General features: G+C 34.0%; 2 protein-coding genes across 2 annotated transcripts; both read right to left on the reverse strand.

Moving 5' to 3' along the window:
• Positions 1-5,538: 5,538 nt before the first annotated feature.
• On the reverse strand, positions 5,539-7,287 carry LOC113324763. Its single transcript, XM_026573052.1, has 4 exons — positions 6,811-7,287; positions 6,578-6,710; positions 6,411-6,491; positions 5,539-6,314 (listed from the first exon to the last, which is right to left on the reverse strand). Exons 1-4 carry the CDS (start codon positions 7,285-7,287, stop codon positions 5,539-5,541), a joined length of 1,467 nt encoding a protein of 488 aa, XP_026428837.1.
• Positions 7,288-8,041: 754 nt separating this feature from the next.
• Positions 8,042-11,776, reverse strand: LOC113324764. The gene is made up of 3 exons (XM_026573053.1): positions 11,687-11,776; positions 8,658-9,809; positions 8,042-8,404 (listed from the first exon to the last, which is right to left on the reverse strand). Exons 1-3 carry the CDS (start codon positions 11,774-11,776, stop codon positions 8,042-8,044), a joined length of 1,605 nt encoding a protein of 534 aa, XP_026428838.1.
• Between the last annotated feature and the right edge of the window lie 1,596 nt (positions 11,777-13,372).

Here is a 13,372-nt window from a genome sequence, read left to right on the forward strand (position 1 = left end):
AGTACTCCAATGATCCCAATGGTTGTAAGTTTAGCATCACCGTTGTTGAAAATTTGTAGTCATAAAAGTGAGAAAACAAGAATTCTCAATCATTGTTATACAGTGTCATAGTATTATTATACAACATCAAAGTTCAATTGTATCACAACTTTGAAAACAATACTATGGTGATATGTATCACTCCCACTTAGTCAATACTCCATCTCACATGGAAACCACTCCCCCTTACATAATAATCCGAAAATCATATGTATTTGTAGTGTGAGCTACACATTAATTCTCCCCCTTTTTGTCAATAAAATTAGCAAAGGTACGAAAACTAGTGGGATCCTAATGAAATTTCCATAGATACGTTTCATGACCAAAAGCAAGCACATGTCAACTTTTTAGATGCCATCATATATCCGAAGCTAAATGCATTCATCAAGGAGTTTATTAAGATACAAGATAACCCCTATAATATTCCACAACCGCACTCTCCACAAAGATTTTGCAATTAAGCACAAGTTCAATTAAGAACTCTCCCCCATAAAATGTCATTCCCGAAAGAATAACAAGAGCGACCTTGCTTTCACAAGAAAAAAAAGGATTTCTTTGGACATAACACATCACATACGAATATGAATTTGAATCCAAAAATACTCAATTAAATTAACCACAAGAAAATCCATGCTTAATTTAATCAGAAATGCTCAACATAGGAGAACTTACGGAGCCGCACAGTATGAAAAAGCGGGGGTCTAACAACCACACCCAATAATTCGTTTGGCAATCTGTATGGACTAACTCCAATATACTTTCAAGAGAATCAACTAGATAGTCACACTCAATCTTAAGAAAAGTATATCAAAGAGTTATATCTCAATTTCTCAATTCAATCCGCAATCAAACAAATAGGAATTTGCGTGCCCGATTGAATATAAGAAATAACTTGGACGGTATCAAAAACCAATATCCAAGTATCAATCAATTTAATCAACAACCCAAAGGTCAGATTCACAATTGATTGAACTTACGTACAACCTGTGATATTTCAATTATATAAATAAATATAATGCGGAAAATAAATAACACAGACACCAGAAATTTTGTTAACGAGGAAACCGCAAATGCAGTCAAACCCCGGACCTATTCCAGAATAAACACACACTGATTATAAGTTGTTACACCAATTTCCTACTACCTATTCGGATTAGACGTAATACCTGCTTCAGCACTAATAAAACTCCTAGCACAACACCGATTGTCTTTAGGAATTCTTCTTGTAAATCTTCTAGCAGAACCCAAGGCTCTCTTTAGAAGTTACAACAACATGATTGATATGATTAGATGTTTTGTTTGCACAAAACACCGGTTTGATTTCCCTTTAGATGTGAATCAAGGTTTTGGAAATCTTGTGTTTATTTTGATAAAAACAATTACTAGGTAAAAGTAATATCAAAACAAACTTGTAGATTAGGGATTATTACACTCTTCAATAATGGAAGAGAAACCTAATTATTCTACAACAAGAACAACTAGAATAAATCTAGAGATATCTTGTTTAAAACTTCTTAAGGATTTTTACGAGATACCTTAATCGAAGTTTTCTTTCTAGCTTCCGATTTCGACTAACAAGTGTTGGTATACGATCAGAAACTGAAATCTATCAAAACCTAGGGTTTATGATCAACAACTCTTGAATGGTTTTATATTAGAAGAGAAAACCTTAGAATAGACAAGAGGTGAAAAACCTAGATTACAAGTTGTATAATCAATCACGAAGATTAATCCAACTCGGCTTTGTGATCCCAAATACAAAGACTTTTATCTCACTCTTGTTCACGAAGAACAAAGACATGGAAAACAACCTTATGAGCTTACACCAATTTTCCAAAGGGGGTGAAAACGTGTAGCACTCACGAAGCCTTTATTTATAGTGAAAGGTAGCTTTGAAAGCTAAGCATAGCTATTTCCCTTTTTCAAGACTCTCCTAATTTTGGGAGTCTTTCCTAAGTTACAACTCTTTCCAAAATAATTAAATAAATAAATAATTAGTAAATATTGTATTTATGTGAATAAATCACATTTTAACTTAGGCAGGAATCAAAAGTTATCACAAACACTTTAATATGGTAATCAAATATGTTTGAATTAATAACCATCTTGCCTAGATAAGGAAACATCACCAACTTGACCTGAAATGCCTTTTAATCACGTGTAATTGGGCCCAAGTCCGTGAACCGTTACAAACAGTCCATGGATTGTTTCCTACTAACAAACTGTAACAATTACAGTAACACTTATAATTATTACTTTAATAAATCACTCATAACTTCATCGTTATAACTCGGAATTGAGTGATTCTTGGCTCGTTTAATTCGTAAGCTCATTAACTATAACATGAGAACCTTTCCAGGGATAAAGGTTATTGTCACAAAAGTCGTGGCTTAAATAACCTCGAGTATATATACATAAATGTACATTAACCGTCATCGGAATTGTTCCATAGAGTGAGCATTTATTTCGATAGATTAGAAAGGTAGAATTGAACAAGAATCCAAATGAAATCAATTACCACATACCTTTGTTGATGAAGTCCTTGTTGATGTCTTCTTGTAATCTTCAGTCTTCATCCTTCAAGAATAGCTCTTCTTAGACCTAATCTAGTCTGAAACTATCTTTAGTATACTAAATCAAGAATGCTTTTTGGCAACTAAAATTGACAACTAACTTGACATACCAACGCTAGTGGGTTCAACCGAGCAGTGCTCTAACACAGTATATATAAATAAAATATGGATTAGGGAAGATCAATACTGCGGAATAGACAAGGATTCATTCTATTTCCCATCACTATTTGCACAATGACATAAAATAGACATAATCCTCGTAAACAAAAGTTCATCCTATCTTCCATCAATATTTTCATAATGACATAATAGGCTTAAAACTTTTGTAATGTCAAAAGCTCATTCATTCTTTTATCAATACATGCATATTGACGTACGAAAGACTTAACTTTTGACAAAGTATGGGACAATCATAGTTCACGGACGCAAACACACATATTCCATAACAAGTTTGCAATATATAAAACCATAAAGATTAATACTGCAAAAATCATCTTCCAAACAACTTTTTAGAATTTAATCAAATAAATTTAAAAACAATAAAGATGAAAACGATGGACATAGCTATGTGTAATCACAATAATGGCTATTCCAAACTCTAGTTATTCTTCCTAAAAACAGAAGAATAAAATTCTCATAAGAAGATTTACTATACATTAAGACCTTCGAAGAATTCTTTATCGTCCCCGAACTCCTTGTCATCAACAGTCATTGGGACATAATGTTCATGAATATATGAGTTAATATCAATAAACCTTCTTGACTGATGTTGAACCAGGGCCTTCTGAATCTCAAGAGTCTTGACTACTACAGCCTTAATCTGTTAAATCTCCTTTTGTGTCTCCTTCAATACTTCAAGAACATCAGAAAACTTCTGAGAATTTGAAGGAATATCCCTTGGCTTCCTCGCATTCCTTCTTTTTCTTTTCAAAGTTGGAGGCAACGGAGATTTCTCTTTTTCCTTCATGATTGATGGCTTGACAATCATATTAACATCTTTTCCATCGGAAGACATAATACTTGGAGTATCCATAAGTGTATGGGTTTCTAAGAGGAAATCACAATTCAACTCAACAAGCAGTCTTAAGATAGAAGAAGTTTCAGGGAAGGAAAAAGGAATGTAGGGTTACACAACCTTTAATAAGTTCGTGCACGCACAATTCTAAACCCTAAAGAGAGTAGAATTGTCGAGAATAACTCTCCTTTATTGATAGACAGGAAATTCCAATTTTGTATCAAAACAAAACTAAGAAAAGAAAAGAAAAAAAAAAACTTTTCCTAAAGCCTGAGAGGTGCACAACCTTGTCTCTTTTGATCAGGCACGTGAGACAAGATACCAAAACAAAACAATTAAGTTGTGTTGCGGTGAAAAATAATCTGTCCACCATGTTCCTCTTGAGAGGAATATATAGACCTCTGTCTATCAAAATACTTTCTTCTCTAATGGTCTTGTTTTATCCTTGGAAACTAACTTCTTAGACGAAGATAAAATCTTACACAAGCGGTTTTTTGAACAAGTTTGAGCTTGTTGGCTAATTGATTTGCTCTTCGTTGAAGTTTGTTGACATGTCTCAATTTGTGTTTGTACTTGTAACTCTTTGATAGTTCATGACCTTTGAGAGAACAATATGAGAACGTCAACCTTGAATATAACTCAGGCATCTGAGATGTGCAAGCTGCTAGATGCATAGTTGAACCTGAAACATTATTCAATAAGTTTCCAATAGAAAGGTCAGTTTTATCTTCCAGATTGGTTGAGTTTTCTTCTGAAAGAATATCAAGATTGATGTATGTATTGCTACAACTATCAAAATCAATATTTTCACAAAGAAGTGCAACAGTTGATTTTTCGTCTTCATTAGAATCATAGTTATCAGACATTTCATCAAGAGTTGTAGCAAGACCTTTGTTCCCAGTGTATTTCTTTCGATTTGGACATTCATTTGCAAAATGACCAAAGCCTTTACACTTAAAGCACTGAGGCATATCCTCGTCATCAGTTTCATCATTATCCCTATTTTTAGGAGGAACACGATTATGTGGTTTATCTGATGACTTGGATTTATCTCTGGAGAACCGTTTACTTCTCTTCAAAAGAAGATCCCTAAACTGTCTTGTGATCAACAAGACTGATTTGTCAAGATCTTCATCTGATGAGTCAGCCTCAGAAAGATCATCTTCAGAGATGTAAACAGTTTTACTTTTGTCAAGTAATTTAGTGTTCTTTAGTGCTTTGAAAGCAACATCCTTACATAACTTGGACGTGTGCTCATGATCAAAGATCTTTAGCTTCCCAACCGGAGTATATCTGGACAGCGTTGCGAGATTATTTCCTTCAACGATGCCATGCTTCTTAGAATCATATCGAGATGGCAATGATCTGAGAATTTTCATCACAATGTCCTTTTCAGGAATGGTCTTACCCAATGCAAAAAAATGCATTAACAATTTCAGACACTTTTTTTTTCCTCAATAACATTTTTTATTAAATTGAATATCCAAAGTTATACAGCAAGATTACAAAAAAGGAACATCAAAACTACAAAACTTAGAACTAAAAAGAATAAGCCAAGACAGCTATGGCTTATGATTAACCAGTCTGGACTTTAAATTGAAAAAAGTAATTATTTGAGAGTCATAGTCATGAGCCCATATTTTACCTTGCATTCTAATACCTCCTTCATGAACTATTTGAAGAATTCTGCTTTTGAAGCTATGAATATTGACCCTTCCATTATCAAATAGAATTGAATTTTTTAGGAACCATAATTCTTTCATTGTTGCACAAGCTGTTGTGATCCACGCCTCCTTTATCAATGGAATGTGATGAATTGTTGTTTTACAAACATCTGTAAAGGATGATGTAAAAAAAAAATCCATATGAAAGATGGCCATACCAGTTGTTTCTGCTTGAATCTCAGATTTTCTACTGCCATTGATGTAGTAAATACCCATTTGTACTTCCATTCCATGTTATGTTGTCAGCTCCACCATCAATTGCAGGCAAGTTTCTAATGAGAAAAACAGATTGCAATTCAATGGGAATTTCCCATTGATTGCCTTTTATCATATCCTTTACTTCCATATGCAGATTGTTTTTAACGATATCAGAATATCCAATTTCATTTATCATGGGATATGTTTCATACCATGAATCAAACCATACTGTAATCCCAGCACCATCACCAACATTCCACTTAATATCATCTTTCAGAGATGACCAAGCCCATTTAAGTCCTGAATAAACAGAAGATGGTTTCCATTTTTCAAACCACTGACCTTGTTTATTCTTCAATTTAGCTGCAAAGAAGAGAGCCCATTGCCCTTGAGAATTTACCATTTTCCACATTATTTTCATAATAAAAGCCTTTTTAATAATTTCCAATCTTCTAATACCAAGACCTCCTTCATTGTATGGAGTGCAAACCTTCTTCCAAGATAATGTTTTGAATTTTCTAACTTCACTGTTGCCAGGCCATAGAAAATTCCTAATAAGTTTTTCAAAAATTTTAATGACTGAAGCAGGCAATCTATAAACAGTCATATTGTATAGTGGAATACTACATAACACTGATTTGAAAAGTACTAATCTTTCAGCAAAAGATAACAATCTTCCTTTCCATTTAGCTAGTCTGTGTTGAATCATTTCTACCACATGCCAGATCATTGCTGAAGTTACTCTTCCAGGAGCTAAAATTACTCCTAATTACTTATCAGAAAATTTAGATAATTCCATATTGACCATCTTACATATTTGTTACTTCCTAGTTGAAGTAACTCCATATATGAAACACTTACTTTTGTCCTTATTGATTAGTTGACCTGAACTAGCTTGATATTCATCAGGCAATGTGAATAAACTGTTTAAAGATTTCTTATCTCCATAGAAAAAATAAAAACATCATCTGCAAAGAAGAGATGAGTTGGATGAATACTATTTTTGATTACCATAAGAAGTATTTTACCTTGATTCACTAACTGAGAAATGTTTCTGCTAAGAACATCTTCCATCAAAACAAAAAGAAGTGCTGATAATGGATCACCCTGTTTTAAGCCTCTTTCCATTGAAAAAAATCCACGGTCCACCATTAACCATAACTGACATTTTTGTTTATTCAAATAATGTAAGTAGCCAATCACACCATGAAGAAGAAAAACCATATTTTTGCAAGACTTGAAACAGAAATTTCCAACTTACAGAGTCATAGGCTTGATAGATATCAAGTTTGAAAGCTACATTACCTCCTCTTCTTTTTCTTTTCACTTCATTTACCGTCTCAGAGGCAAGCAGAATTTGCTCACGAATACTCCTACCTTTGTTGTAAGCTGCTTTTTGTGGAGGTATCAACTTCACAAGAAGACTATTCATCCTTACCGTAATGATTTTAGTGAAGATTTTAAAAAGCACATTGCTTAAACCAATTGGTCTAAATTGGTTTGCCTTTTTTGCTCCTTGACATTTAGGAAGAAGAACAAGGAAATTAGAGTTCAGTCCTCTTGGTATGAATCTCCTTTTCCAACAAAATTGAATTGCTGCCACTAAATCAGTACAAATAATTTCCCAACAAGTTCTGTAGAAAATACCAGAAAAACTATCAGGACCAGCAGAACTTTCTGGATTCATTTGAAAAATGATATTCTTAATTTCTTCGTAGCTTGGTAATGTATCCAACATTTCTTAATCTGAAGTATTTACTAATGAAGGAATAACATCCAATAATTTTTCTGAAATATTAACTTCCTGAAACTCAAACTTTTGTTGAAAATGATGAACAAATGAATCAACAATGAGAGATGGATCAGATATGATATTGCCATTTTTATCTTCAAGTTCACTAATTAAATTTGTTGCTTGCCTTATCTTCATCTTGGTGTGAAAGAATTGAGTGTTTGCTGCACCTTCTTGAATCCATTTTTCTCTTGATTTTTGCCTTAGCATTACATTAGCTTGCACTTCTCTACTGTCGTGTTCATTTTGAGCTGTCACTAAATTATTCAAAGATTTTTCATCAAAAGGATGGTCATCTGAATATTGCATTGCTACATTAACTTTCTCTTCTGCTTCTTTTATCTTAACTTGAACATTGCCAAATACCTTCCAGTTCCATTCATTCAACTCCTTTTTTAAAGCTTTTAACTTCTGCATAAAGATATAAGCTGGATCCCCTGGAATATGTTTAGACCAGCATTCATTGACAACTGATAGAAATTCTGGGTGATAGATCCACATTTTTTGAAATTTTCTTGGACTTATGAGGTTTAGGAATATTAGATCAACCTCCCAATAATGGTGCATTATCTGACACTATTCTTAAACCAACTTTATAGCCCCAATCTCCAAATTTTTGTAGCCATTGTTGATTAAAGACTGCTCTATCTAGGGTGCATAATATTCTGTTCTTTCCTTGCTGACAATTTGACCAAGAAAACTATAACCCTGTTTTAGGTGCTTGAATAAGATCACAATTATCTAAACAAGTCGCGAATTCTAACATTGAAGCCCTGTTAGGAGATTTACCACCCATTTTTTCATCTTTTGAAATAACTGCATTAAAATCACCCAAGGCGATCCAAGGTTTGTTTAACTCACTGATGATTTCCATCTCTGACCATAAAAACCTTCTTTGAACTTTCTTGACATGAGCATGAACTCCAGAAACAAGAACATCTTCAATACTCACTGTAATCATTTGACTATAAACAGAAATTACTTGAGGAGTTGAAATATTTTTATTCCAAAATAACCATATGTTACCTTTATTATTTGATGTAGAATTGTGAATCACCATACTCTGCACTCCAGCCAAATTTAATTTCTCACAAAAAGAAGCACTGCATTTGACTTTTGGTTCTGCAATCCAAACTAAAGAAGGATTAAACTGGTTGACTAAAGACCTTAATTTATCCTGATCCCTAGCTCTTCACAGGCCCCTGATGTTCCAATATATTATCTTCATTTAACAGGAGGAGGAGGATTTTTAGTACCCCTTTTCTTTGATTTTTCCTGAAATTATACTTATTATTGGCTTGAAAATGTTTAGTTACCTTTACCGGATCAATTGGACTTGTAGCATTTGATGAGGATGCAATATTAGAAACCATTTCCTTTTCAACTATTTTAGACCAAGAGGTCACTTTAACAGCTTCATTGGATACTTGACCAGTTTTTCCATCTACATACTTGATAGTAGAATTTTCTAAATTGTTAACTTTCTTTGGTGTTGAAACATTTGGAACTTCTTTAATGACAACTTCTTCTTCTATTTTACCTTCTTCACATTCAAGAGGACTGAATTTTCCTTTGTGCAACATATTATTTCCTATAGTTAACTTGATAACTTGTGTTTCAGTAATTATATTTACTACAGAATCTTCACCTGCAATTTCTGATATATTACAAATATCAAATGGAATTTGTTGATGCTTTGCTGGTGTGGTAAATTTCTTTTGACCATTATCTCCACCTGCATTATCTGCTTTAGTTTTATTCTGCTTAACTCTACATTCTGTAGTTAAATGACCAATAATTTTGCAATTATGACAGAATTTAGGACATACAGGAATTGTGATATCCTGAAGAAAAAAACCTTCAAACTTTGTACCAATCCAAATTTTGTTAAGAATAGACTGAGAAAAATCAACCTGAACTAGAACATTAGCATCATAACCAACCTCACAATTTGCAGTTGCAGTATCAATCTTAATAAGAGTTCCAATTTCCTTACATATTTTGAAGAGAAATTCCTCCTTCCAGAATTCCAACCCTAAACCAGGTAAACGAACCCAAACTTGAGCTTTAGATGTACGTTTTGATGATGGTCTGAAATTTGAAACCCAATTTCTAACCTGTAATACTTGATTATTAACTTCCCACAAGCCAGCTTTGATGGTCATTCTATCAACTTCATTATCCAGTTTAATAGTAAAGAAACCCCTTCCTAGAGGAATTAGTTTACATTTTCTTACTAATTTCCATTGTTGACGTAAAATAATAGCAGCATCCACAAATTTAATCTTCTGTAAATATAATCTACCAATGAGAGAAAATTTCCAAGGATTTAAACCCTCCTCAAATAGATCATCAGGTAATTCTACTGAAGGAATTTTTGATTCAACATTGTTTTGATGTAAACCTAATTTTTTCGAAAGAGAATCATCACAACAAGTGGTTTTCGGACAAGAATCCATGTAAACCACCTGAATTAATGAAATCTAATCATGAAATTATGTAAAAAAACAAGAATTAAAGATGTTGATTTCACCTGAATTGATGAAGGTGAGCACATAAATTGAGATTCGAAGAAAAAAAAATTCGTCGAGTCAATCGCCCGATTTTGTGATTAAACTCATCAAATGTTTCTTCATCTACCATACAAAGGTTTTCCTAACCAGAATTTAGATTTTTAAGTCTAGATTCTTTCTCACTGGTGTTTCCTTCAAATACGGTTTCTAAGATATCCCAGGATTCTTTAGACTTAGTGCACGTAGTCACATGGTGCTGAAGATCTGGGTAATGGCATGTATGATAGCATTTAAGCCGTCAGAATTTTGCTTTGCAGCAAGGATTTCTTCTGGACTATATCTACCAATATCCTTAGGTATAGAGACATCGCCTTCTGTATTAACCGGAGGATCATAGCCATTAACAACATGTACCCATGTTTGAAAATCACGAGCTTGAAGAAAAGCACGCATAACACATTTCCACCATAGGTAGTTTGAGTCATCGAAGACTGGTGGAACATTTATGGAGATAAAATTCATGTCCATAGAGTCAGATCGCTACAAACACAGAATTGTAAGGTCTTTAAACGTGTTTGCCTGCTCTGATACCTATTGAAAAAGTGGGGGTGTAACAACCACACCCAATATTTCGATCAGCTCTGTATGGACTAACTCCAATATACTTTTAAGAGAATCAACTAGAAAGTCAGACTCAATCTTAATGAAAGTATATCAAAGAGTTATATCTCTCTTTCTCGATTCAATACTTACTCAAGCAAATAGAAATATGCAAGTCTAATTGAATATAAGAGAAATCACTTGAACGGTGCCAAAGACCAATGTTCAAGTATCAATCAATTTCAATCAACAACCAAAGGTTGGATTTCCAAATTGATTGATTCAAACGCACAACCTATGATATTTCAATTATATAACAAAATATAATGCGGAAAAAAATAACACAGACACCAGAAGTTTTGTTAACGAGGAAACCGCAAATGCAGAAAAACCTCGGGACCTATTCCAGATTGAACACACATTGTATTACGGCGCTACAGACGCTAGCCTACTACAAACTAACTTCAGTCTGGACTGTACTTGAACCCCAATCAATCTCACACTGATCCAAGGTACAGTTGCGCTCCTACGTCTCTGATCCCAGCAGGATACTACACACTTGATTCCCTTAGCTGATCTCACCCACAACTAAGAGTTGCTAAAGTCGAAGCCTTTAATAAAAAAATCTGTATCAAACAGAAAAGTCTACGGTTATAGATTAATCTGTCTCCCACAGAAATACCTACGAGTTTTTGTTCCGTCTTTTGATAAATCAAGGTGAACATGAACCAATTGATAAACTTGTTGTACCAAAAATGTTTCTGCAACAATCCTCGAGATTAGTATATGAAGATGAAATTTCAGCCGTTAGATGACTCAACAGTATTCTTCGTGACACACTCTTGGTAGATGAAGAAATTCAGCTACTTGTTGAATCAGCTCATTATCTTCAGTAATTGTTGGTAGGTGAAAGTGAGGGTACCTGCAAAAGACACTCTGATTCCTCAATGTGTAAGAGCTCTAAGCAGGTTTTATGAAGAGAGAAGGATTGTAAATGTGTACCTTTCCAGTTGGAATTCCATCTCTATTTATAGGTTATAGAGGAATTGTATCCAGTCCAGTTTACATCTAGATACATTTTGACAATGTATCTAGACCAAATATTTTCAGGTTCATCCTGGTCAAAACCAATTTCCCTTTTTTTTAGGATCTATAACCTCCAGGTTATACCTGGTCTTCTTCTGTTCCCCCATTTTCTAAGGATTTATAACTTCCATGGTTTGAATGTATACCTGGTCTTTAACTGATTCCTCCTTTTTCTGGGGATCAATAACTTCTAGGTTATACCTAGTATTCTGGTGTAGAAGGATAATTGCTGACATGGCTATAATTATCCTTCCATATTTTTTACCCAAGAGCCCAATGCTTATCTTGGGTAGAATTATTGGGCTGAGGAACTTGGGCCCACATACCAAAATATATGTACAAACAAAACCAGACTTATATTCCCGAAGAACAGCTTAGTATTATCAATCACCTTACAATAATCTAAATCATATGATGGCGAAAATAGATATTGTGGAATCACAAACGATGATACGAAGATGTTTGTGACTACTTTTATGTCTTGCCTATCGGAGAAATCAATCTCAAGTCAATCCTTATGATTGTACTTAGTACGATAGAAACAACAAGATCATATCATACAACTACGAGAAAGTAATATCGGTCTGGCTTCACAATCCCAATGAAGTCTTCAAGTCGTTAACCTACAGGGTCTCGGTTGAAACCTAAGGTTAAAGGAGAATCGACTCTAGCTAATACAACTAGTATCACACAGGAGGTGTGGGGATTAGGTTTCCCAGTTGTTATAGTTCTCCCTTATATAGTCTTTCAAATCAGGGTTTGCAATCAATGTTAGTTTAGTAACAAAACATTCAATATTCACCGTTAGATGAAAACCTGATTAGATTCAAGCTAATATCTTTCAACCGTTAGATCGAAACTTAACTTGCTACACGTAAATGAAATGCACGTTTAGGTTTGTGTACCCGTACCCAAACTTTTACATCTAGTTGGTTCAACAGTAGTTAACCAAATGGTTAGCCATATGAGCACTTTCATATCAACCATATTCTTCTTTACTACAACTAGTTCAAATGACTCAAATGAACTAGTTAGAGAGTTGTTTAATTGCTTAGATCTTTATAATAGACACAATTGAAGAAAAAAACGATTTTATTTTCTCGAATCGATTCATGAACTTTATACCCACGGTTTGCAAACTTGCATTCCTTAGTTTATATAAGTTTAAGTTCACAAATAATCGTTTTTAGAAAATAACCAACTTAAGTACGCGGACTGGTACGCGGACTTAAGTACCCGGAATAAGTTTGTAAATAGTTTACAAACTCTAGCTGATTTTCTCGGGAAGAGAACTTCCGACAGTACACGGACTGGGTTCGCGGACTCTGTTCCGGTTTTCCTGAGCAGCAAAGTACGCATACTTTGGTTCAAGGAATAAGGACTTATACATGTATGAGTTACCACACAATGCTTATATCCAACAATGGTTATATAATCTAAACTCTCATTTTAATCATTGAAACATTCTTAGAGGACGTTATATAGTTGTTGTTCACAAACCATTTTTCGTCAAAGTCATTTTCAAGTGATTGAAACTTAACATGACTTTCGTCACTAGTAAAGATGAACTTGGCCAAAGAGAAAGCTTACCAACACATATTTCGAGAAATAGATAAGCGAGATAAACTCGACTCGAAATAGCAAATGTGTATAAGCAAAGTCTATATAGCAAAACGACTTTTGTCTCAAGATAGGAGATAGAGTAGATAGACTTTTGAGTGATAGATAAGTTCAAGTCTCAACATACCTTTTAGTCGATGAAGTTCCACCAGTTCCTTGAGTAGTTCTTCGTCTTTGTATGATGATCGCTATGGAGTCTTGAGCTCAACTAC

The sequence above is a fragment of the Papaver somniferum genome, chromosome 11 (assembly GCF_003573695.1).
Source record: "Papaver somniferum cultivar HN1 chromosome 11, ASM357369v1, whole genome shotgun sequence".
In the NCBI taxonomy this organism is placed as follows: Eukaryota; Viridiplantae; Streptophyta; class Magnoliopsida; order Ranunculales; family Papaveraceae; genus Papaver; species Papaver somniferum.